Raw genomic sequence first — 24,427 nt, forward strand, 5'->3', positions numbered from 1 at the left:
TAAAACGAATCAAGGGATGTGAGCGAGAGCTGGGAGACGACATCTATAGAAACAAACCGGATGTCAGTAAACACTTGAATTCTCACAACCTGTAGATGAGCTCAGCAGTCAGCATAGTGTTGTTCTTTTTCCTCCTGGCCGGGCCTGCAGTTTGAAGTGCTTCCCCTCCCCTGAGCCCATGATGGGAGGCTGCTCTGCATTTGGCTCAGGCTGCACAGTGAAAAGGCAAGGCTGCGTACTGCAGGAGAGGCTGAGGCTGCTGAACCAAGCACTCACAATGGATATCAGAGGGAGGGGGAGGGGAGACGGTTGCAGCGAGGCTGGGAGCAGGAATGGTGGGAGTGAGGGAGGGACAAAAGGGAGAGCAGGGAAAAGGGAGACTGCGGGCTCTCGTTCAGTGTTGTCGGATAGATGGAGGAACGGAGACGGTGTGTTGTTGTGTTATGTTGTGGCATGCAGTCGGTGACGCATGCTAAATGTGAAGCTGAGAGACGGAGGAAGACAGATGAGAGGAGAGGAAGCAAAGATGGAAACGACCAGGAAAAAAATAAGACTGGTGTGTGTTGTAGACATCTGGTCGGGGACTTTGTGCTCTATCATTCCTCCTCCATTGCTATGGCAGACAATGAATGCCTGAAGTTGCTGGTAGTAATACAATATGATTTCTGACTGATTCATCAATAATCCCCCTTCAAACAGAAAGACTACTACATTCTGAACTAACACACCATCACACCATGTCTCCAAAGTTCTAACGTAGAATTAAGTCAAACTAAATCAGAGGAAGATCTTTTTTTTGCATTGAGAGAATACATTTGAAATGTCCAACCTTGTGTGGGTTCTTCCTCTGAACAGACAGTTTTCCTCTTTAAGACGTAACACAGATTCACCATAATGTATTTATTTGCTAAAAGAGAAAGAATGTCCTCATTTATTGATTGATAACTGATTCTGAAGAAAAGTTTATCCAATTCATCTATTCAAGGCACGTTGTAGCATCAGGCATGTACACTAACAAGAGTAGTTGGATATATTCTTAAAAGTTTGACTTTAATCTTGAAATTTTAGTTTTATTCTCAACATTTCAATTCTGAAAAATCAAAATCAAAAGAATTCTCTGATTTAGTTTGACTTTATTCTCAACCTTTCAAAAATATTCTCAAAATGCAAAATGGACTGTAACATGATTTATTTATTGCTACATGTTCACTTCTTATTTTCAAGTGAAACAAAATATTTACTTTTCCCTCTGACGTATTTCATCACAGTTTCTTCTGGTAAAACCATTTTTGCGATCGCACACACCTTCAGCAGTCTGACGTTTCACCTGGCCGCTCTTCCACTTGTAATGAAGAGGACTCTCTCAAGACAGACCGGAAATGTCTCATATCCTGTCCTTTATTAATAGCGTGTAGTTCTTGAAAAGCCTGATGAATATGATTACACTCATGTTGCTCTCCAGCTGAAAAAGCTCTCTGCTTCGCCCCTCAGCCTTTCAAGTCAGATATTATAAATAGATTGCGTAATAAACATCATCGTAGTGTGACTGTTGGCTGCACTTACCTGTTGTAAATGTTTTCTTTTGTGTTGTCTCATGTCAATGTGTTTCCTCTGCTGCTCACACTCAGTCATGACTTTATAAGGGAGCACCTGGCATACTAAAATATTTACGTGGGTGGTTTGCATTTTATTGAGGGTCTGTTGCTTCTGTTGTCGGTATGTTGTGGGTGATCTTCGGTAATAGGGTTAATCAGGCACACAGATCAGAGATAGGATTGAGGGACATGTGGGATTTGGATATATTTAAATTTTGTGTGTGTGAATTGATTAGCTGCAGTACTATAGATTTCTAACCTCTGCGGAGGAGGTTACGTTGTTTTTGTAATATGTTTCTCAATTTGTCTGTATGTCAGCAGGATTACAAAAAAGTACTATATTTATTTCCATTCAATTTTGTGGAGGGGCGGGGCATGACCCAAGAAGATCTGTTAAATTAAGGAGTGGGTTTTTGATAAATGGATTCCAGGATTTTTTGACATGGTGTTATGGAGCTAGCCTCTGTCATAGCTGAAGAACCACACTGCAAGGTTCTCTGCTATTGTGCAATAGAGAGTGGATACCCAAACCAAGCCGGCTGGGACCCACTGGGATCTTTGGGACCAGGATCAGGCCTGCTTCAAAACAGAATTTTGAAAGGATATTTGGGTCTGGTTGGGTTTGGCGTCATTGGCTGGGCTATCTACTTGAATTTTTATGCTGCACATGTCTGTAATTGGGGAAAACATTGGGCTCTTTCCTAAAAACAAAATGCCTGTCGAGTTGAGGTCTGGCCGAGGCTAATATTTTGTGGGGCTCAGTCGGTTTTGTACAGATTTTTTTTTCCCCTGAGCTGATGTCTTGTGCATGCTCACACAGTATCTTCACTGGAACACTTAAAACAATAAATGGAGGTCAAGAAGGTCATTTTTTTCAATCGTGTCTGATTGTAAATTTAATTTAATGAGCAGGATTACACAAAAAATTCTTTACTGAGGGATGCAGCCTGGTCTGGTGAAGAATCCAGGTTTCTCAAGCATAACTCATAACTCAATAACAAGCAATAATATCTTCATCTTTATGTAAACAAAATCAGACATATGAATGTTGCATGAGTTTGTACAATTTGCTGCAGTTCACCACACTACCTCTGCCTTTTATTCTTTTATTATAAGAGTAAGACAGACACGTGGGGCAGCTTGGCCTTAGCGGAGGTGTGCACTCTTCTGAGTGCCACTCAAATTATATTACCTGCTATGAAAGTTTTAAATTCTGCTGTGAAAATAGCACCGTCTCTGACACACGCACTTAAACTGAATGCAGGCGTTATAAATGTTATAAGGAAAATGTCCTCCTGCAAGAGAAAAAAAAAGACCCGAAAGGTCGTCTGTGCCAGCGAATTATTACAACCCGTTTGTTTCTTTTATTGCTGGACGACCTCTAGCAGGAGCAGCAGGAGGCTGGGGTGGATGGATGGGTCTTAGTCAGAACAGAGAACTTCAAAAGACCATTTTTCTTCTCCTGCGTGACACCAACAATCAACATTTCTTTTATTCTATTCACGATTAAAAACAACCTTAACTACACGATTATCATAGTGACCATGATGATGAAGATCAATTCACACTGTGATCCCTTCCTAAACCTAACCAAGTAGGTTTTGTGACTGTTTGACAACCGAAACCTCGTCTTTGTCATTTTTACCACAAAAATGAAAGTTCGGGCTTTCTGACTAGTTGGTCATAGCTGCTTTTCTCCAGAATCTCAGTACAAGCATTTACTCCTTTGCCTAATAATGTTGGGCCTCTTTGCTAACGCCACATTCACATCACATCCGAAGTTACATGCAGCTATAGGCAGAGAAATCTTTCACGTCAGCCTCAGAGGCCACGAAAAGTAGCAGGTAAAACTGAAAAACAAAAGTATTGTGGAGTCTGAGTGCCAGGATTAGGAGTTCCTGCTGCATGATGAGACCTTCATACCCAGTATGCAGAGTGATCGTTGCCCTGCCTGAGGCGCTGCTGTGCTCATGGGAGTGGATGTAACAGAAAGCCCAGGATCCACATAATAAGTACCAGCTAGAACTGCAGAACTGCAGAACACACACACGCACACACACACACACACACACACACACACACACACACACACACACACACACACACACACACACACACAGATGCATAATTCAGCATCAGTATGGTCAGCACCAGAGATTAATGGTCGGCTAATCACTAATATGCATTAGCCCATTCTAGATAATTAAAACATCCTCTATCCACCATTTCATTCTTGAGTTTCTTTTGGGTTTCTGTCTTAATTACATTTGTTTCATCAGTGCAAATGATCACGTCTTTTGTAATTGTGGAGCAGATTTGTGTCTGTGAATGTGTTTGTGTGTGTATGACAGAAAGGTGCTGAACTGCAGTTTTGTGCACTTCTCTGCAGACACATCCTATCTTTTCATATATTTCAGATTTCATCTATTATGATACAATATGTTCTGATTCTTCTTTTCACGTGTCACATTTCATAGCTGATGTTTATTTTTAAAGGGAGATTCTGGTATTTTTCAACCTGGGCCCTATGTTTATATATTAAAACTATTTTGTTAGCTGGTAGTGTTATTATAATAAAACAGTGCATTCCACTCAAATTATATTAAGTCATGTGTTTTTATCCAAACAGTCATTATATGTTGCTGTGGCGTGGGCTTGATTGAAGCTTGATTGTCGCTAACTGGTCCATGAAATTGTTTCGGCACAGGCTCTACATCGTCTCTTAAACTGAATTTGCGAACACAGTCTTTTAAATGTAAAATACAGACATCAGCAGTCGATTCCAGAAGAGGGATATACTCTTAAATCCTCCTGGGCAGTTTTACACAACCTATCAACCAGTGCAAGGAGTCCAGAACCCCTGCACGTCCTGGATAAGAGCTGCCACTTCCTAAACTCTGATGCAACAGCGAGAAATCCTCCTGAGCAAACCGTCAACAGCAGCAAACAGGAGGGAGAATGTTTTTCAATATCATGGTTTATGCTCATATCTTGCAAAAGTTGTAAAATATGAACTTCCCAAATTATCTTTGTTTTCACCCTAAGATCAAGCAGCACTGTTATAAGTAAAGACACAGTCACACAGTGTCAGGATCAGTTAACCACAACTGTCCTGGCACAGTCTCTTTTAAATTCTTTTTTCACTTTTGAGTTGGGATGGAAAATGTCAGTATCCGAGTGCCGACCAAAGTGCTTCTGTAACCAAATCTCAGCGCAGAGATTCGATTTCTGAGAGATTTGGCTGCTTTTATTAAATAAAAACCTTTTGAATAAACATTTGTCAGTACTTGAAGTAAGATTTCAACAAATTATTGTTGAAGTATTGGTATTCAGGCAGTGTTGCACTGGCACTAAAAGAAGTGGAGTCAGTTGATCAACAGGTTTAATGTGATGCTGTATTCAGAGCACTCCCCACACTCCTGATTATAGTTTATATAACAGTTAAAGGATCCTCACCACAACACACTCACACTAACTTTGAGTCCATGATCATTTGTATTCCAGAGCTAAGGACACATTCACAGCAGATGTGTGGTAAGATCATGTCTATATCTGCTATAAATGGATCGTTTTCACTCTCTTTATCACAAATTAATATTGATCATGATTCATTGCAGAGCATAATATCATCCAATCGGATTGAAAATCTCTATTTTCACATCCCGGCCCTTGAGGAAGCAGAAAAGAAAAACTTCAAGCTCCCATTTTTTTTGTGCTTGTGAGAATGATATATGAGCATTTTAAGGACTGGTGCTGAGTGTATAGTCTCAGCTACAAGCGGAACAGCATTTCAACCATGACCACTATCAGCAGAATCTGGACAGAGGGTTAAACAAACAAGCACAGATTCGCTATTGTAGAATTAGACTCGTCGATCGTACCCACTTCGTTTTCACAAATGCTTCAAGGTACATTTTTGTATAATCTCTAATATTTGTATGGTTCTGCTCTATATTTACAAAGAAAAAATAACAGCTGGAATAATCGATTTCTGAAACAGAAACACAAAATTACTCTGACATTCATATTTACCTATTTTTTAGATTTATTTGTCACAATCTTTTACTCAGAAATTAAATGATTTCCAGAATAACTTTCTACTTTCTTTTATTCACTTTGTAAATCTGCTCATAAATCTAACCAGGTATTGGTTTAAATCCATATTTATGACTTTTTACATGTTTTCTTGCTAATCTGTTGATCATGCTGTGAAAATGCCCATTCCATCAGAAAAGAGCCATTGGCTCAGTTTCAATTCAAAAGAACCTTCATGCAGTAGTTTTGTTGATTATGCTGAGAACTAAAGAGAAAACCAGTGTTACCACATGTAGCATTAACTGGAAGCTACTACTCCCCCTCACAGCCTGGTACCAGATTCAGAGAGGATCCAGGTGGTGTTTGAATTATTACAGCGAATATACTGCTGAAAGACAAACATCTCAGCCATGTGAGAGGTTTTAATATCTTATGCACACAGATGGCTAAAGATTAGAGCAAACACAGCCAGCTATAGGTGGTCAGCTCGATTCAGCTTTGACTTGTTGAATTAACCACAAATATTATGCGGGTTAATGTGGTGCCGGTGGTGCTAGTCATGTGACACATACAGATGTAGTTTGAAACGACTACAGGGGTTTAAGGGATTACAGCTGATGTATGGATCATGTGCAGAAATCACACCTAAAAACACTGTCTATTTGTTACCTTCCACTTTCCTGTTCGTTATATCTGATTCTTAATTCATCATGCAGTCCTCCTCTCAGCTTTCCTTTATTTCCCTCTTGTTCTTTGATTGGAATTCATTATCATTTATCATATCGTGGCTCTTCCAGAGATGTAGGCTCGGATGTGAATCAGTCAGTCCTTATTTATGACACACAATGTTATGGTTCATGCAAACGCAGCCCACTCACAGTATGAATGTCCACCATCCCTTTGTAGTGTCACGCTGCATGGGTCTAAAGTAAAAAGGTCGGCCTATATAGGTCAAACCGGAAATCCTTTGCCTTGTGTCCTCCATCTCTTATTTAAAGCTGCCCTGCTTCCTTTGGACATGGCAGGGACACTAAAGCTTTAACTGTGGCATCATTAAATCATTGCTGGAGCTATAGGCTGGTGTCCAGAAAGTCCTACGTTTACACCCTGAGAGCACTTCACATCCTTTGTAGGATGAACTAGTCTGGGACATCAGCACCACAGTCACATTCTCACTAAGCCAGAAAAAACAGCCCTTTTTCCTGTTATTTTAATGCCATGTGTTATTTTATTCAGAAGACACGATCATTAGCACATCGGGGGCTTCATTACCTGGAAAAGCACTGAAGTCAGAGGCACTGTGGGCGAGAGCTGCAGCCTGTCTTTCAGCTTAATGCGGGGAGCCTCTGTCGTTCAGAGCTTTCTTCCCTTCATATTCCTCCCTCGCAGTGTTTGGAACCGATCAACAAAAAAGCTCCAGAAAATTGGCAAACTGAAATTAAACCAAGTTAACCCATTAGCTGCTCCTTCACAGCGAAATCAGTCATTTGCCAAAAAATGACTACGCCACTTTTTATGCAAATGGAATCTCTAATGGTACTGACTATTTGAAAGCTTGTTTTATGTATGACAGCGATAGTAAAATATAAGCTGTTAAAATTGAGTTCATTGTCTCTGCAGCCTCTAAATAAACTCATACGTCCCTTGAAGGTCAGAGAGGTTAGGAATTCATTGTAAGTAATAAAATGGGAGTGCAGTTTAGTGAAATGTTTATGTGTTTGTTTATAACTGTATTATTTTTATATGGATTTGTGGTATTAATATTTAATAATTCATAAAAGTACAAATGTCATATTTTTTTGATTAGCATGAATAATCAATAAACAATTAAGATGTAAATGTACACTGGTTTCAAAGCTTGCAGTTTTTTCTAAAGGACTATATTGTCATTAGCTGCAGACAGCGGTTGGTTAGCTTAGCATAAGTCTGGACCCAAATTCACATGCACCTCTAAAGCCCACAAGTTAATTATATAAACTGTAACATGTTAGATTGTATTAAAAAAATGGACATAACTGCTCCCCAAAAAGGGAAGCCATAAACTCCACCTCCTCCATGTTAGTAGATGGGACAAGCTGGTCTCTGTCATTTTAGTTAGTTTTTATGTGTGGAAACATAAACAAAACAAAACTGTGATAAATTAAACCTATGTATTGTATATTAAATGTATTGGGTTCACCCTGACAGTAGTACATTGAATGTGTGTGGTCACTTCAGTTTCCATCATATAAAATGAAATAAGTTGCAGCTCATATACTGTAACTTCCCGTTACTGAAGCCGACACCACACTCACTCTGATTTCCACTCTCTCCTCTGTCTTCCAGGTATTTATGAGCAGACATTTCTTATATAACTGCAGCCAACCAATCCTGGATGTGAAGATAGCCTTTTGTCAGGTGTGTGTTCCTTACAGGTAAAAAAGGTACAGTATACATTCCCTTACCTTTCCCCTTCATTGCTCTATATTCTATGTGTTGTGTACACGGTTGTGCATGTCTTTTTTAAACGTCAGCAAACTGTACTTAAGACAAAAAACAATATAATTTTTTTAAATGCAAAAAGGTTTCCGCTTGGGATGAGGCTCTCTGGTTTAAATATTTAAAGGAAAATATTGTCTAGACCATAGCAAAGCTAAAAATAATTCAGTTAGACCTTGGTTCCATTTATCTGGAACTGAGATCTCTGCACAAGACAAAAAGGCAAAGTATCTTCCTTTAATCGCCGTCTCCTCTTGAGATGTGGCAGTGTAAATGCAAATCTCCCGCGGGGATGTCATTTCATAAACTCTGCAGTCTGCATCACAGGCCTGGGTGTGAGGACTGTGTTGTGCTACAGGCTAAAGCTACAGGCTATTCCACTGTACCTCGAACTTATTAAGTCGCTTTGCATGGGTTGTGTGCGACACACGTGCACGTCGAGCTGGACGTTTCGTAGCCACTGTTGCTACCGCTGGCTGCACAGTAAAAGCAACTTCTCTGCCATGTTATATGTTAGTATGTTACATCACATACAGTATGTAAAATGTCTTTAGTAACACACAGTAGTACGACTCTATTTGTTTGGTTTGTGGGCTGTGTTGTAATTACCCAGTCTGTAATTAAGTGATATTTTTGTTGTGGCATCATTTGTGCTCCTCTGTCCTCTTCCCATAAATATATGAATATCTAGTTAAGAGAGTGAGTCAGTAGAGCGCATACCTCCGCCAAGGCTCAAGAGTCCCCTTCTGAAACCACATTTAACTCCGCTAGCACCAGCAAATCTATATCTATGAAGTCTTCCCTGAGAAATTGGCAAATATATGGAAAAATGCCCCATCTCACATTGTTAAAGAAAATGATAAAACATCCCCGCCTCCTCACCTTTATTTTTGGTTATCCTGCCAAAAAACAAACAGATAAAGGAGAAAACATGAAATCCTTGGCGGAGGTAATACGTTTTTTACTTTATGAATGTTACCCACCCTGTTTTCAGATATGCACTCTGAAATGTATGAAAAATTAGGTCTGGACATTTTCCTAACTTTGCCTTTTAGCTATGTAGCAGGGGATTGTCCTGGTCAGACGCCTTCACAACAAATGTACAGGCGAGGAGTGGAAGGACATAAGGTATAAATTCTGCTGCGGAAATCCCTCATTTTGTTTACAGCACATCGACACAGCCAAATGCTCTTGAATCTCATTGTCTTTCCAAGTTGACATCTTCAGTGGTGTCTTCTATGTACATGGAACCTCTTTTTCATCCAGAGAAATTAAGATTCTTTTAGTTTTTTCAGTTCTGCGTTCGTCGCATGTTAGAAAAGTCAAGTCTCACTCGCTGTTACATTTGACAAAGGGGGCAGCAGGGAAAGTTCCAGAGTGACTGACTCAGACAATTCCGTTTTCACTTTACAGCCCATTTGAAAGGTTTCAGGAAAATGTCCGGACCTCAGCACATGTCCGAAAGCAACTTTATTTTAAGATTTATTGATGTTCTCACAGATTCTTTCTCACTTTTCCAGGTCAGCAAACACATAAATAACCCCCATAGTGTTCTTTTCTCTTGTTGTTTGCTTTCTGCAGGGTTTTGGAAAACAAGTGGATGTGTCATATATTGCCAAGCATTACAACATGAGCAAGAGCAAAGTGGACAACCAGTTCTACAGTGTGGAAGTGGGAGACTCCACCTTCACAGTTTTAAAACGTTACCAGAATTTAAAGCCCATCGGCTCTGGAGCTCAGGGAATTGTCTGGTAAGTACTGCAACACTGCATTTCCTTTACGTCCTGTTTAATATCATATTAGGATATTTGAATTGTTTTTTTATGTTGTCTTTAATGCATGATTATCTAATTTAGCTGTTAGCTGTTTTTCTAATTGCCTTGTAGTTTATTGCTGTGGGGGATTATTACAGGAGGTGAAATGTTGCTTGTTGTTTTCAGCATGGAGCGAAGGAGTGTAAAATAGAATGACTTAATTACAGAAAACCATGTGACGTTTCCATGATTAATGCTGTTGATTTGGCAGTGGGGAAATCGTTTTCTGTTCTCTGGAGGGGTTTCATCATAACATTTGAAAGCACAGCGTGCAACCATGTGACTCCTCTCCGCAGAAACCGTTTGCAAAGGATAGATTGACTCAACATTAATGATTAAAAAGGTTGTGGATGTAGAAACAGTTTATTGGGCTTCAATCTTGTAATGGTAAACAGGTGCAGGTTCCTCCAGAAGGTCTTTTAAAAACAGCAAATCAGTGTAGTATCGAAATATGTGGAAGTAGTTAGTGACAAAAAAACATACAGGAAACAAAGATTGATAATAATAAAGAATGGAGTACTATAGTGTGACTGCATTTCTGTTTCGCTGTAAATGTGTCTGTCCTTTCATTATATTTGAATTGATTGAGTTGATGTCCTCTCTAGTGGGATGAGCTGATGACACATCTGTTGTTCAGAATGTGGACGTGTTGGCCATAGCGGCCTAACAGGATTTAAGTGAATCCTTAATCCAGATTGCAGAGAGAGTTGGTATTCATTGTAATTCATCTCACGCCTTCCCTGTCAGAATGAACTGGAACCACTGCCAAGGCTCCACTTGAAGGGATGCGTCTTTACTCTTTGTCAGATCTATAAGTCATATTCATGTTAATGCTGTGTCACAGCGGTGATACACTCTTCCCCAGAGACCCTCCCTGGGACGACCCAAGTTAATTGCAAGTGTCTCTTATGGTGTTTGAAGATTCACTGGCTCTTACCCCCGTAGACCCCCCCCCTCCCTGCCCTTCACTTGCCCGGTTTCGTTGTCCTTCCTTGGCTTCCCATGCCCTCGGCCCTTCTCCCCTTCCGCTCCAAAGCAATTTTGAGCACATGCAAAGGAGCTTGGGTAGTGCTGTAGCTGCTAATGCTGGGACCGTGCCCATTTGAAGGATATTGTCGGGATGGATGGCAGGGAGACGGTGCAAATCTAATTTAACCTGCTCTGGTGTGTGTCGCTTGGCTCTCTGCACAGCTGTCATCTGGTGTCATGTGGACACGGTATTACCACAACCAGACCACACAGCAATTAACAGATATAATGTCCCTCTGACTATAGACATCAAAGAAAAGCAGCTTGATTTAGATTAAAAAATATAACAAACCAATGTGATGGAAAAAATGGTTTCACAATGATAGAATAATAAGTGACGTGCTTAAGGTGCATTATCTCCAGAGCAATACCTTGATGATATAATCACATGTATTTAAACATTTGTCAAATATACAATAAGCAGAACCCCATCTATAAAAATCTACAGTCATTATATAATCTGCTTTTCTTATGCGATCAAACCTGACTCTGTGAAGCCTGGCGTCACGGTAACAAGAGAAAACCTGTTACACTTCTGCAGCTAAAACTCTGCAAGCTTTGACGCCCACAAACGTCCCAATCTCTGCACAACTCTGCCCTGTGACCCGCGCGCTCAGTCAGGATGAGCGTCCAGATGCATCGTAAGAGGGGGATGAGGGCTTTAAGTAGTTTAGCTGGTCATGACATCATCTTTCACTCAGCTAGAAAAGTGATGACTGACTCAAATCCCTATTGGATCAATGCTTTTATGAACGCCCCGCTGTTTCCATGGTCACACATCATCCCTGGCCTGCAGTCTCCACAGAGACACGACGAACCGCTGCACATCCCACTCAGCCGTCCACAAACCACAACATCGTCTTGATTAGTGTTGCAATGAGGCGACATGCAGATGCCCTGAAACTCGATTTACTGCCTCATGTCTGGGGAATCTGTCAGAGAATGCACAGTCTGAGATGAAGCTGAAAATGTGAAGCGTGTGGCACTTTTATAGCAGATCTTTCTCGTCTGTATACTGCTCTTCATTGAAAACCAACATAAATCTACACAAAGAGCTGAAATCCCAGAGGTTCTCCGAGGTTTTTGTTGAGCCAGCAGAGAACTCACTCGGCTGTAATGACCTCTACGATGGGTTGAGCCACTTTGTGGGAAGAGAAAACATCAGCGTAAAACTTTCATTTCCCCTCTGTTTCACTGTATTGTACTTTTTTTGTTTATAACTAGGCAACTTTTTGTGATTAAGGTGTGTGTTGTAGCATCATTATCATCACTGTGATCAGCAGCTGTCTAATTAAAGTTCAGCATTTCGGGAAATATGATTATTTGAATTTCTGTGTTGAATTAAAACACTGTCAGCAGAATGGAAGAACAGAACCCCAAAGCAGCCATTTTTGCTATTTTGATTATATAAATCCTGTAATAGAAAAATATATAAATTCCAGCATCATCGAATTTCTCAATACAGAGCATTTCCCAATCTGAGCTACAGAGCTCAACATGGTGGATCCAAGTCATAAAAATCCCATTCAATTTCTGAATAGAGATTTTGATTATTAGTTATAACACTATAACCACCCAAGGTGGACTTACCTGAAGATACAAGTTTGTACGCTCCCTTAGAATCCACAAGTCCATATAATATCATCTGTGTTTTATTCAAGATGCTAAGGAGAAATACTACACTACCCATAATCCTCAAGTGTAACTAGTAACATCTCTGATTGGTGGAGCTTGCCGTTAACATGGAAATGTTGCAACAACTGTGAAAATCATGTTTGCTAAAATCATAGTGTTACCACAGAACAACCATGTGCTGGAGTGCGGTGTTAGTGAGGGCCAGCTTATCGGCTCGGCGTTTTACAGATAAAATTGAACTCAAAACAAAGTCATCTGTTTGCTGGTGATGTGAAAAATCATCTTTTTGTTTTTGTGACCAATGACATTCACCGTGGATTGTCAGACTGACATGCAATGACACAGAGTGAGGCATCCAGCTATGAATCAGAGGAAGAATTGCTCAACTGATCTGTTTTGTTTTTGTCCTTTTCTTCTGCAGTGCGGGTTACGATGCGGTTCTGGACAGAAATGTAGCCATCAAGAAGCTGAGCAGACCCTTCCAGAACCAGACCCATGCCAAGAGGGCATACCGGGAGCTGGTGCTCATGAAATGCGTCAATCACAAAAATGTAAGTCATCCAGGAAGCAGGAAGGAGGGGAATGCATCTATTGTCAGACATAAAACCGCTTTTTATCTGCACCCCAGCATCTATTTTGGTTCCCTGATAAATCCCTGTGCTACAAAATGGAGTTGAGCGACTGCAAATGTTGTGACTACATTCCAGTGCCTCCAGAAATGTCTGGAGCTGGCAGGAGAGTGAACCAGAAAGCACTTCAAGGCAGCAATGTAATCTCCCGTCCCACAGTTTGCACTCTTTTCTTCTGTCTCCACATTTATCCCCTGCTCTTTTGTTCCCTCTCACTTCCTCGCTTCTCTCCATTTCTCGCTCAGCAGCATCCTTCATCGGGGTCGTCACCAACTTTCCCCTGCAGTCCCTTGCTTTAACTCTCTTTTCATGTAATCGCTGTGTGTTGATCCTCTCCATCTTCTCCTCTCTCTTGCAGATCATCAGTTTATTAAATGTCTTCACACCACAGAAATCATTAGAGGAATTCCAGGATGTGTGAGTAAACCTAACATTTCTTTGCATGATTACATTCGCAAGAAAAAGATCTGATCAAATGACAGAGACAAGAATAATTTTACATTATGTGACATAACTGCTGGAGTGTAATGAGTGAGAGTGACTGTCGGTGTAATCTGAAGCTGCTTTAGATATCCTGTTCCCAGACTGAATGGTGAATGAGAGTGTGTTCACTTTCAGAACAAGCTCTTGGTAAAGAGCCCTACAGACATAAAACATTTTTCTGGATTCTTTCAGTTGATTTTTGTCTAGACACATTGAAATGATGTCTGTAAACCATAATTAAAGGCCGGGTTGAAGAGATAAGGTTTGTGGTGAAAGATTTCAACACTTTTGGCTGCTTTCAGGTCCTCAGGTAGAGTTTTTTCCAGCTTGGAGCATGAGCAAGCTGCCTCACCAATGTTTTTTGTTTAACTAGCTCAGTAAACAACTCTCCAAATAGCTCTCCAGTCATTCAACCTGTCAAACACTTTTTCTCAGGTACCTAGCAATGGAGCTGATGGATGCCAACCTGTGCCAGGTGATACAGATGGAGCTTGACCATGAGAGAATGTCCTACCTGCTCTACCAGATGCTGTGTGGTATCAAACATCTGCACTCAGCTGGCATTATTCACAGGGTAAGAACGCAGCACACGTCCGTTTTCATGTTTAACTCCAGATTGATCTGTCTGGTACATGTCTGATACGTGAATAAGCATCAAATTAGGCAGGCGAGGGTGCCCCTGGTGGTGCAGAGGAAACACTGCAGGGGTCAGAGTTTAATACCAGATGTTTTTGACTACTTTGGTTGTGCAAGGTAACAACTGGCACCAGGTCGGTAGCAGGGAAGTTCTGAACACGACCCATCAAATATGACAGTGAAAAAATCCCTATTTACAGTTTCATGGAAGGTATTGGAATTTAAAGATGACATTTTGTGTTTCTGCTTTTCTGCTCACTGGCAGATGAGAAAATAGATTCAATCCTATTTCATGACTCAATGGCAAACAATGAAACTTGGGGAAACCGCTATCCTGACTCTTTCAAAAGGGACCTATAGTTCAACACACAACACCCAAGAGAACAGAATTGTTTTTTTACAATATCATTTTTTAGATTATTGTATTGACAAATCAAATTACATACTGCTTATCAATTAAGCCTAAGAGGAAATGTTAAATTCAGACAAAGTCAAGCTAATGGTTTCCCCTTGTTTGCAGTCTGTGCAAAATCAACAGACTTCTTGATATAGTCTTTTTAATAGAGAGAACTGATGGTCACGTTTATATTTTACTTATAACCCCAAATTGATGTATCTAGACCATTACTACCTTCCAATTTCACAGGGTACTTACTGTCATGTCTCTACTTCCTCAGACAATAGCAACATTATATGATAAACTTGTCACATATACCAGAAAAATAAACATTGAATATTTGTAAACCACTGAAGTACATAGAGTTCTTCATGTCAGTGTTTCTCACCTCTTCAGGATCTCAAACCAAGCAATATAGTGGTGAAGTCAGACTGCACCCTGAAGATCCTGGACTTTGGTCTAGCCAGGACCGCGGGCACAAGCTTCATGATGACCCCTTATGTGGTGACTAGATACTACAGAGCCCCTGAGGTTATCCTGGGCATGGGATACAAAGAGAATGGTGAGAATTAAGGAGTTTGTATGAGCTTGCGTGAAACAAATTCAGACATCTTTGAAGGAGTCTTTTCGGTCTCTATAATAATAACACACACCAGGTCTCATCCCACTGATGCATTTACTACAGCTCATAGAAACTAGACAGCGTTCCTATATAGCTCTATCACTAAGTGACTTTAGTTTATTAGAGCTCTTCTTCCCTTAGACTGCTGTCTCGTATGGCAGCGAACTAACATCTTGTAGTTGTAGTTCTAAAGCAACTGCTTGCTATATTTCTCCCATTGATGGGAACCAGCCGACTCCAGGGGTTTGGATTTCTCGCCACTAGTTTGATTTTCTAAGACGCCTTTCTGTATTTTCTGCTCATCCTCTAGTCCAATTGATATATATATAACAGACCTCATTAATTATTTCCTTCTCACCAAATAACAGCTAGGTTTCTAATCACTGTTTTCTCCGAGAGCTGGATGTGTCACTAACCTTTGCTTTCCTCTCTCTTTTCTTTTGCTCCCTCACCTCTGTGCGTGCAGTGGACATATGGTCGGTGGGGTGCATTATGGGAGAAATGGTGCGCCACAAAATCCTTTTCCCTGGCCGGGACTGTATCCTTGTTGACACAGAGCAACGTTAATAGATGGTAACACTATTTACTTGATGAAAAGTTTATGTCGTCTTTAAAGTTCTTGGGTAAAGATGGATTTAAGTAGAAATAGCTGGAAAGATTCAATGCCAAGTGCAAGTAACATACCTTCAACACGGTATTTGATGGTCATTTCGTGCCGGGCCCGGTGTTCTCTGTATGTTACTGAGGTGAACTAAACCACACTCACATCTGTCTGGCTTCATAACACATCTGTCTGTATCAATTCCAACAGATCTCCTTTTAACACTTTTAATACAACCAGCAATAACATCTTAAAAGAAGCATAATACATTTCCGCTCTCTTTTCTGAATCTAAAGCTTCCTTCAGTCCCACATTTTAACGAGATGAAGTCCTCCCTCTCCGTCTGTGTGTCTGAATATTTAAGTGTGTGCTATTCGGGGTGTTTGTGGAGAGCTACCTGGTGTGTTCTCCTGCAGTGAGGGAGCTGCAGTCGCAACCCCAAAGATGACTTCTTTCAGTTGGATGGGTTCGGATAAACAGGCCCTCACACTGGGTTTGTGCACATTTTGTGCACACGTGAAGCACATCCTGCTATCCCAGGGTGTCCACATGTGTGAGTCAGACATAGTTATTAAGCTTTCAATGAATAAATAATGAGTAGCTGGTGTATTCATGCTGAGCATCTGCATAGTGAAGCTCATTTGGTAGAGTGAGGGAAACTCTCAAATGGAAACTAATATGCAACAACAGGTTAGTGCTAAAACTGTTATGATTGGGAAGCATCGAAACTAAGATAATACATGATAGAGCTCACCTATATACACCATGTTAACAAATCCAGTGAGACCACCACCAACAATAAACAGGTTCATAGGGCTACCATAGACTTAAACTGTAAAAGCACAAAAATATGCCACACCCATAGACTGCATAAAGAGATGGATGACGATCAATAACTAATAGATAGATAGATATATGATTAGATAGATATAATATGCTTCAATTCCTCATTAAAATATGTAAAAACAACTACACCTATGTTATACATTTTGTTGACTTGTGCACTTGCATTATCCAAAATGTTCAAACACAGATAAACCAAATTTTATTCAAGATAATGTGAAATATCATTCCGTTTTTTTGCCTTTTAGTTGCATCATATCGGCTTCACCAGTGGATTAGAGAATAGCCCTCGGGGCAAATGATGTATGTCAGAAAAAAAAAGATGGCTAGCCAATTAGCCAGTTGGTTGTTTTTTCCTTCCACTGTTTGTATTGATCACTTGTAATTGATCATGACTATTCATTGAAGTTTGCTCCATAACCTGAGTAAAGTTTTAATACATGACCTCATCCATGAACAGGATTTGCGCATGAGTCACGTCAGGTAAATATTTTTAATTCCCACGATCCCTTGCTGTTTTACATGACAGAAGCCATCTTTGAGAAAAAATTTGTACTTTGACTTTTTAGTTTGGTCTATGTCCCATCCACTTACATAGAGGAGGCGGGATTTATGACCTATACTGCTGCTAGCCACGGTGGAAATCGAGATGCTTTGGCTTCACTTTTGGGCAGCAGTCAAGTCATCCATCTTTATATATGGTCTATGGTCACACCATCGCACTGGGTGACATGATTTTTTATTATGATGAACATTGGAACTGTAGTTGGTTTTGATTCAGTCCCACAAGCACCATCCTGCTGCCATAAATAGTCTCCATCTGAAAATAGTCCCCAAACTCACTATATGTTCAGTTGCAACAAATAGGCACATTAACCTCATAATTCAGAATATATACAGGCCGATGGATGAATGTCAAATTTTTGCTTCTCTCTTCTCTTTGTTGACAATAACAAAATATGTAATGTCACCAGCTCTATACTTTAATAATAGTTTAGTAGCAGCACACATAAGAAGTGCGACTGCAGGTGCTTGTATCTAATGACCTCTACATCCCTGAACTCGCAGTCCCCCAAAGATTAACGCTCTGGAGGACCATGAAACCCCTGCAATGAGCTCTGCTGCAATATCTCTGCTCCTGTCTCTGCTCTCATAATGGCCTCCACTTCATCCGCTCTTGCTGTAGATCAATGACGAGCAGTGGCACACACACTTTTGTTATCTGCTTATAGATCAGTTTTGGACTGGTACCCTGCCTATTACTAATCTTAATATACTTTATAGACTTTTCGACCTTAGGTATCGACATGGCCAAAGTTCTCTGCACCTTTCGGAGCATCTTAAAACCAATGATAGAGAATGGCTTGTTTCTACACAGGTCACAGCACAGCGAGCCTCAGGATGACCGGGGTTCGATGGCCACTTAGCACAGCACTGTGCTAAACGAGAGGCTGTGGAGTGATGGCGAGGGAGGTGTTTTATGTTTGTGGCACAGATGTGGCATAGTTGAAATGCACAACTACATGATGGCATGTAGTGCATATTGTCATGAGTTCAAAAGTCTTTATATGTTTTATAGGAAAAGAAAAGATGGAGATTCTGGTAGTATTTTTGACACATTTGGCATGTGGCACAATATTCTAAATACTTCAAATATGCAACCTAAATGTATAATGTTAATGCAGTAGGTCTGCAGGTCGTGGGAGGTTGGAAGATGCAGGTAGAGTTAGTGTGTTTGTGCTCGTCCATATACATGTGTGTGTTCATGTGTGTCCCCAGTGGACATGTGGTCAGTGGGCTGCATCTTTGGAGAGGTGATAAGAGGGACAGTGCTGTTCCCTGGGACTGACCGTATCCTTCTGACCTCCCGCCGCTCCTTTACTTTCTGCTGCACACGTAAACCTAAAAACTGCACGATGCACAAACTCAAAACACGAATAACACCGTTCAACAGTCATTCTTTTTTGGCACTGGCACCAGTGAACCCAACAACTTGCTAAAGAGCTATGAATAAGAGCCTGAGCTCTGCGTGGATCGCGGCCAATGTGCAACGGAGACAAAAAGGAGGTGGAAGAGTGTAGCGTTCCAGTAAGATGAAGTAATTGGGATCTCTGGTGGCCTTGGCAGCCAACTACCTCAACTGGCACTCTGTGTGAGAACATGGGGAGGGAGGATGGGGTTGATTTGGAGCATGAGGAGGGGTAAGAGGGAATATTTGTGAATAGAGGAAGAGAAATACAAGCCGATACATGCGGTGGCACACACAAACACACGTACCTGTGGCTTGACTCATCAAAATAAAAACTAAAACCTTGTATATTCTCGTCATGAGCAGCAGCAGGTCTGAGTCTTTATTATATTTGCAGAAGCTGAACCAGGAAAACAGATTATATATAGCTGATACTTTAATGAGGAAATCAAAAGATAATCCTTTTTTTAACTTGTCCTTAACACAAATATTGTGTGGGTACTAGTATACAGGATACTGCATATTCTATGTGTGTATTACCCTTAATCCTGACACGCCACATCAGACATCGACCAGTGGAACAAGGTGATCGAGCAGCTGGGCACGCCCTCACCGGAGTTCATGAAGAAGCTTCAGCCCACGGTGAGGAACTACGTGGAGAACCGGCCAAAGTACGCAGGCCTCACCTTCCCCAAGCTCTTCCCCGACTGCCTTTTCCCTGCCGACTCTGAGCACAACAAACTCAAAGGTGAGGAGTCGTGGTTCTACACAGTGGAGCTGCAAGTGACCAGATAACAGTGACCATGTTTTATGTGTCCTTCAAATTTACTTTTAGGTCTACGCATGGAAACACTTACTCATAGATGAACAGGCAAATAGGAAGTGGAAGCAGAGATTAAATTCACAAACTGACCAGACACAGGTGAATGGTTGGAGCGAGTCACTGGAATAGGCGGGAAAGCAAACAAAGACAGGAAGTGAAGTGGAGATACGCAAAGAACCTAAAGCTTCAAAGTAAAACAGGAAGTAAAGAATGAATAATAAAGATATTATATTATAATACAATATATAAAAAGACGCCAATAAGAATGTGTAGACAATAAAGCATACACAATAATACAGTATGTTCAATAGAAGATAACTTCTTGTAAATAAAGCTATAATGTAATCTTTAATGTGCTGACAGGGTGAAATAAGTGGTTATGTTTTGCCTTTGGGCCTTCACATTACACTGAAATAAACGAGAACGCTTGTTCCGGAGCCTTTCAGTGAATTCCCGCTATTTCCTCTGCCGCACGTTAAACGTTGAGACATCTTTTCTCTCTTTCGTCTCGACTGAGAAGTGCAGTCTCTCCTCCTCGTATTTTAAAAAGGAGGAAAGTCTTTTCAATGAAATGAAGCAAAATATGCTTTTCATGTCGCCTCACTCTTACATCAAAGCTGCTGCCGGGTGAAATTCCTCATGAATCACTTTTGTATTCCAGCAGCTACCTGCTAAAGTGACAGTGTTCAAGGAAACCCAGAGAAGAGAGAGAAGAGGAGAGAGTGTGAGGTTGGGGTGAAGCGCTGCCGTGTTTTATGTCTTGTACTGTGACAGGCGGGATCCGAGTCTGACATCCTCTGGGCTTTGGTTATTTTGAACTTCATGAGGAGGAGGTGGCAGACAGTGCTGAGGAGGAAGCAGCAGGGAGGAGAGTGATAGAGGAGTCGTTTTACAGATTCACCATCCTTCTCATATTGATGTGTTGGTTCTGAGGCAAAATGCAACAGGTTTCACCAGGGCTCCTCTTTCTTTATCTGCTCTTAATTCAGTTTCCTCACTCCGCTGCTGCTGCAGAGATATTTATAGTAAAGGTCAGCTTGTGTGGGAGAGGGACAGTGTGTGTGGTTGGAGGGTTCTTGATTTTGGATCATTCCAAGAGGTCCTACTGGGCATAGACACTGACGGACCAAGCCACTGGTGATGGTGAGGGCATATTTTTTTACTTTTAGAAGCCAAAACGATAATAAAAGAGACGAAAACAAATATAGAAATACGCCAGAGGTGGCAGGTCAATATAAGTTTGTACGGTTTACTGTCATACTGTAAATTGAGTCAAGTTGTTGATTGCTCATTCATAATGCACAATATAGTTTATAATATTTTTATACTATTTCCCTTTTTGTATTTATGCTTGAATCCACAAATGCGTACAGAGATTTTCTTTTGTATTTAGAATCAGTGTGTGGTCGATTAAGTATTAGACCTGATGAATCCTGTAAAAAAAAAAAATCCCTAAAGCCAAAGATATTGTTGTTAGATGTCTTGACTTTGTTCAACCTGCAGAATATAACCTGAAAAATATATGTCTTTGCACACATACTTTAATTTGTACCCACACAAGTCATAATACACTTTTCTCCCAAAGCTGACATGTGACTGAGTTGCTGTGAAGGTCTAGTTTCCTTTGACAAGCTGCAGATGTTTATTATTATCTTTTAATCCATGCTTTCTCCATCTCTCTCCTCCTCCCTTCCTGCTTTATTATGTTTTAAATCCCCCTCTGGCACATTAGACACAGAGGAATAGTTTTGCCTCAGAAAATCAACCAGATGTTGTTTTTTGTCTTCTTCTTCTTTATTTTCAAATCACAGCTAGCCAGGCCAGAGACCTGCTGTCTAAGATGTTGATCATTGACCCGGCTAAACGGATATCTGTGGACGAGGCTTTACAGCACCCCTACATCAACGTGTGGTACGACCCGGCTGAGGTGGAGGCGGTGAGTAGACCATAGGCAGGACTGTGCATTGATTACAACCTCGATCCTCTCCCCCCTGTGCCTGTGATTGGACAGCGCTGTCTACTGATTCTCTCTGAACATATATGAAGATTGAATTATTTGATTTAAAAAAAGCAATTGTCGTGATTGATGACACAAATATAAATTCTTAAACTACAGTATGTTCTGTAACAGGGAGAATCAGTTTGTTCATGATTGTGTTTTAAAACATTTTGTTGACATCTCATTTTCATTATTTCTCCCATTTATGATTTCTTCTTAAACTTTAAAATTCGATTTAAGAATTTTTTTAAATGCATATTTTTACAGCTACAGTGTAAAAGAGTGACTCTAACGTAAGAGAGGTGGTGTCTCTGGTATATTTGGTGAACTTTTTCATCAGCGCCTCATTAGTAAGAGGTGACAGAGAGATTGGGAAATAAAAAGCCATCTGCAGCTCGATGCAGTTGCACAGATACCACACTGATGAGTGCATGATCAGGGGATGGATTCCTTTTTTTTAAGCAAAGCCTTACTGGTTAGCTGGAGCACTCCACATACACCTCCATTGTAGTTATGAATCATTTTGGAAAGTTGTTATGACTGTACACGTGTCTTAAGTTGTGTAGTTGCTCGTACTGGTGATGGTTTCAATGAATGATATTACTGTCAGAGTTGATGTGGTATGTATAATATGGCTGTGAATGAAAACCCGTTTTCTGCTGTTTTCCCCTTCTCTAATGTCACCTCATGCTGATGAAGGCCAGAGATCTCATCCAAATATCCATGGTAAATAACAACCGCCCTACATCAGAAAAGAAAGAAAGAAAAGTGACTCCTCTGTGGGTTTATGAAGGCTTGAGAAAACACTTATAAATCAAAATAAATTCATAATATTAAATATTTACTGACAATAGAGAGCATATGTAAGTGATCATAAAAAATTGTAATTACGGGAATGTAGTGTATGGCTGCAGGTAAAATGGGAGCAGCTACTGTTATGCATGTGTTCCTTCATCTACGAGGCTTCATATGGTTTAAGATATTAAGTTGAGAAGTGATTCAAGTCTCCCCTCCGTCCTGCTGTGGCTGCCAGACGCTGACCTGTGAATGTCATTTGTATTTGTGAGGAAGAGGAGGAGAGGATTATGTTTCCACGTCTCTGTGACCGAGTGATAAGACGGGGGCCGTCTGAACACCAGACGACATATTTCTGTGCCATTAGATGAAATGACAAACCTCCGTCTGTTCATGTTCTTACCTCAGTGTCTGTGTCAGATGTCTAATCCTGATTGTGAAGGTCCAAAACATTGTGATGTGTAATTTACACCAAGGACAAAAAATAACATTGTTGACATATTATTTTCCTACATTTATATATTTTTATTTTCAGCATAATGTTACAACTTTCTACATCTGCATATCTTTTCTTACACACATTAGTCATTCATTTATTATTCGAATGAATATATTAATACTTCATGAAGTGTTAAATTATGTTGATAGACATATTTCTTATGTTCAGACATTTTTTTCACTCCCATATTTTTTTGATATCACCAGATCTAAAGCTGTATATATTTGATCTTGTTTTTAAATGGGTATTCTATCTGGAGAGTTCCAGTGATAACAGACATTAATCCTGCGCTGAATTAATATTGTTGATGGGGTTGTCACTAAAATGCTCTCTCTCTCTCTCTTTCTCTCTCTGTCTCTCTCTCCCTGTCTCTCTCTCTCTCCCTCAGCCTCCACCTCAGATCTACGACAAGCAGCTGGATGAAAGAGAACACTCCATTGATGAATGGAAAGGTGAAAATCGTGAATTAACACTTATGAATAATATGATAAATATAATAATAGAAATGTCCAAAAGTAAGTAAACTTAGGAAATTCTGTATGTGTGAGAATGTATCACAGAAACAATTTACAAGCCAGTGTTTGCTCATTATTATTGTGCCATTATCTTTTCATGTATGTATCCTCAAGTATATTTAAAAAATAAGTAAAAATATACAAATATAATAATATAAATGACCAAAAGTAAGTAAAATATAAAATTAGGATATTATGTTTATGGATGTTTTAAAGATGTATCAGGAAAAGAGCAATTTATTAGTTTATTCATTTATTTATTTTCTTATAATGTTTTCCTTTAAAGGTACACTGTGTACAATTTAGTGACATCTAGTGGTAAAACATGACAGAGAACCTGTAGAAGCCTTCAGTTGCCATAAAGACTCAAATGGTGTTTAGTTTGTCCTGTCTGGACATGGCGGCCTCGATAGAGAGGACACCCCTCGATGTAAATATAAGTATTTAAATACACACTAACACACTTGTGAAAACATCAATAGGGTTATTTTATATTCAATTTGTGCCAATAGATTATTTTCTCCTAAATCTGACACACTGAACCTTTAATGTATGTATCTGATTTATAAATATATTTTACATTAAAGTTATCCTGTGTATCGTTTATCCTTAGGCCTTATAGCCACCCATTACACCGTCCCTGCAGCTGAAGGATATGAAGGATTGAATATAGTGTGTGTATGTCTTTGTTGACCCTCTCTATGACTCTGCTCCCTGGTAGAACTCATCTACAAAGAGGTGATGAACTTTGAGGAGAGAACGAAGAATGGCGTAGTGAAGGGACAGCCTTCACCTTCAGGTACTCTCAGTGCATAACCCTAATCGCTCTGTAAGTGAATCTACTATAATCTTACTGGAGTTTTCCCCCTTTGTAAATAGAGAAACCCATTGTGCTGTTGACCATGTGTCTCCGTCTCTTGCATCTCAAGTTAAATGTCGTTCAGTTCAGTGGTGTCGTTCTGTGTATTCGTTGGAAAAACAAACGTTCAGACAGCTAATTGATAATAACTGCTATTATTGCCTCTTGAGA

The 24,427-nt window shown here is 40.2% G+C and overlaps 1 protein-coding gene across 10 annotated transcripts in view; it reads left to right on the forward strand.

Annotated features, from left to right (window-relative positions):
- The window catches only part of mapk10 (mitogen-activated protein kinase 10), a 35,372-nt gene that overhangs the window by 4,257 nt on the left and 6,688 nt on the right, over positions 1–24,427 (forward strand). For 2 of the 10 annotated variants that reach the window (XM_069513300.1, XM_069513294.1), the window contains exons 2-13: positions 7,956–8,027; positions 9,690–9,859; positions 13,008–13,137; positions 13,574–13,632; positions 14,134–14,272; positions 15,128–15,293; positions 15,820–15,891; positions 19,332–19,514; positions 21,401–21,525; positions 22,288–22,314; positions 23,271–23,334; positions 24,119–24,196. In XM_069513300.1, coding sequence (XP_069369401.1) covers positions 7,956–8,027; positions 9,690–9,859; positions 13,008–13,137; positions 13,574–13,632; positions 14,134–14,272; positions 15,128–15,293; positions 15,820–15,891; positions 19,332–19,514; positions 21,401–21,525; positions 22,288–22,314; positions 23,271–23,334; positions 24,119–24,196 — 1,285 coding nt within the window. Of the gene's footprint in view, positions 1–7,955; positions 8,054–9,689; positions 9,860–13,007; positions 13,138–13,573; positions 13,633–14,133; positions 14,273–15,127; positions 15,294–15,819; positions 15,892–18,576; positions 18,649–19,331; positions 19,515–21,400; positions 21,526–22,287; positions 22,315–23,270; positions 23,335–24,118; positions 24,227–24,427 lie in introns of all 10 variants that reach the window. The other 8 variants (XM_069513302.1, XM_069513301.1, XM_069513295.1 and 5 more) reach the window with 7 other exon arrangements.

This window comes from Paralichthys olivaceus, chromosome 18, assembly GCF_024713975.1.
Source record: "Paralichthys olivaceus isolate ysfri-2021 chromosome 18, ASM2471397v2, whole genome shotgun sequence".
NCBI classification, from domain to species: domain Eukaryota; kingdom Metazoa; phylum Chordata; class Actinopteri; order Pleuronectiformes; family Paralichthyidae; genus Paralichthys; species Paralichthys olivaceus.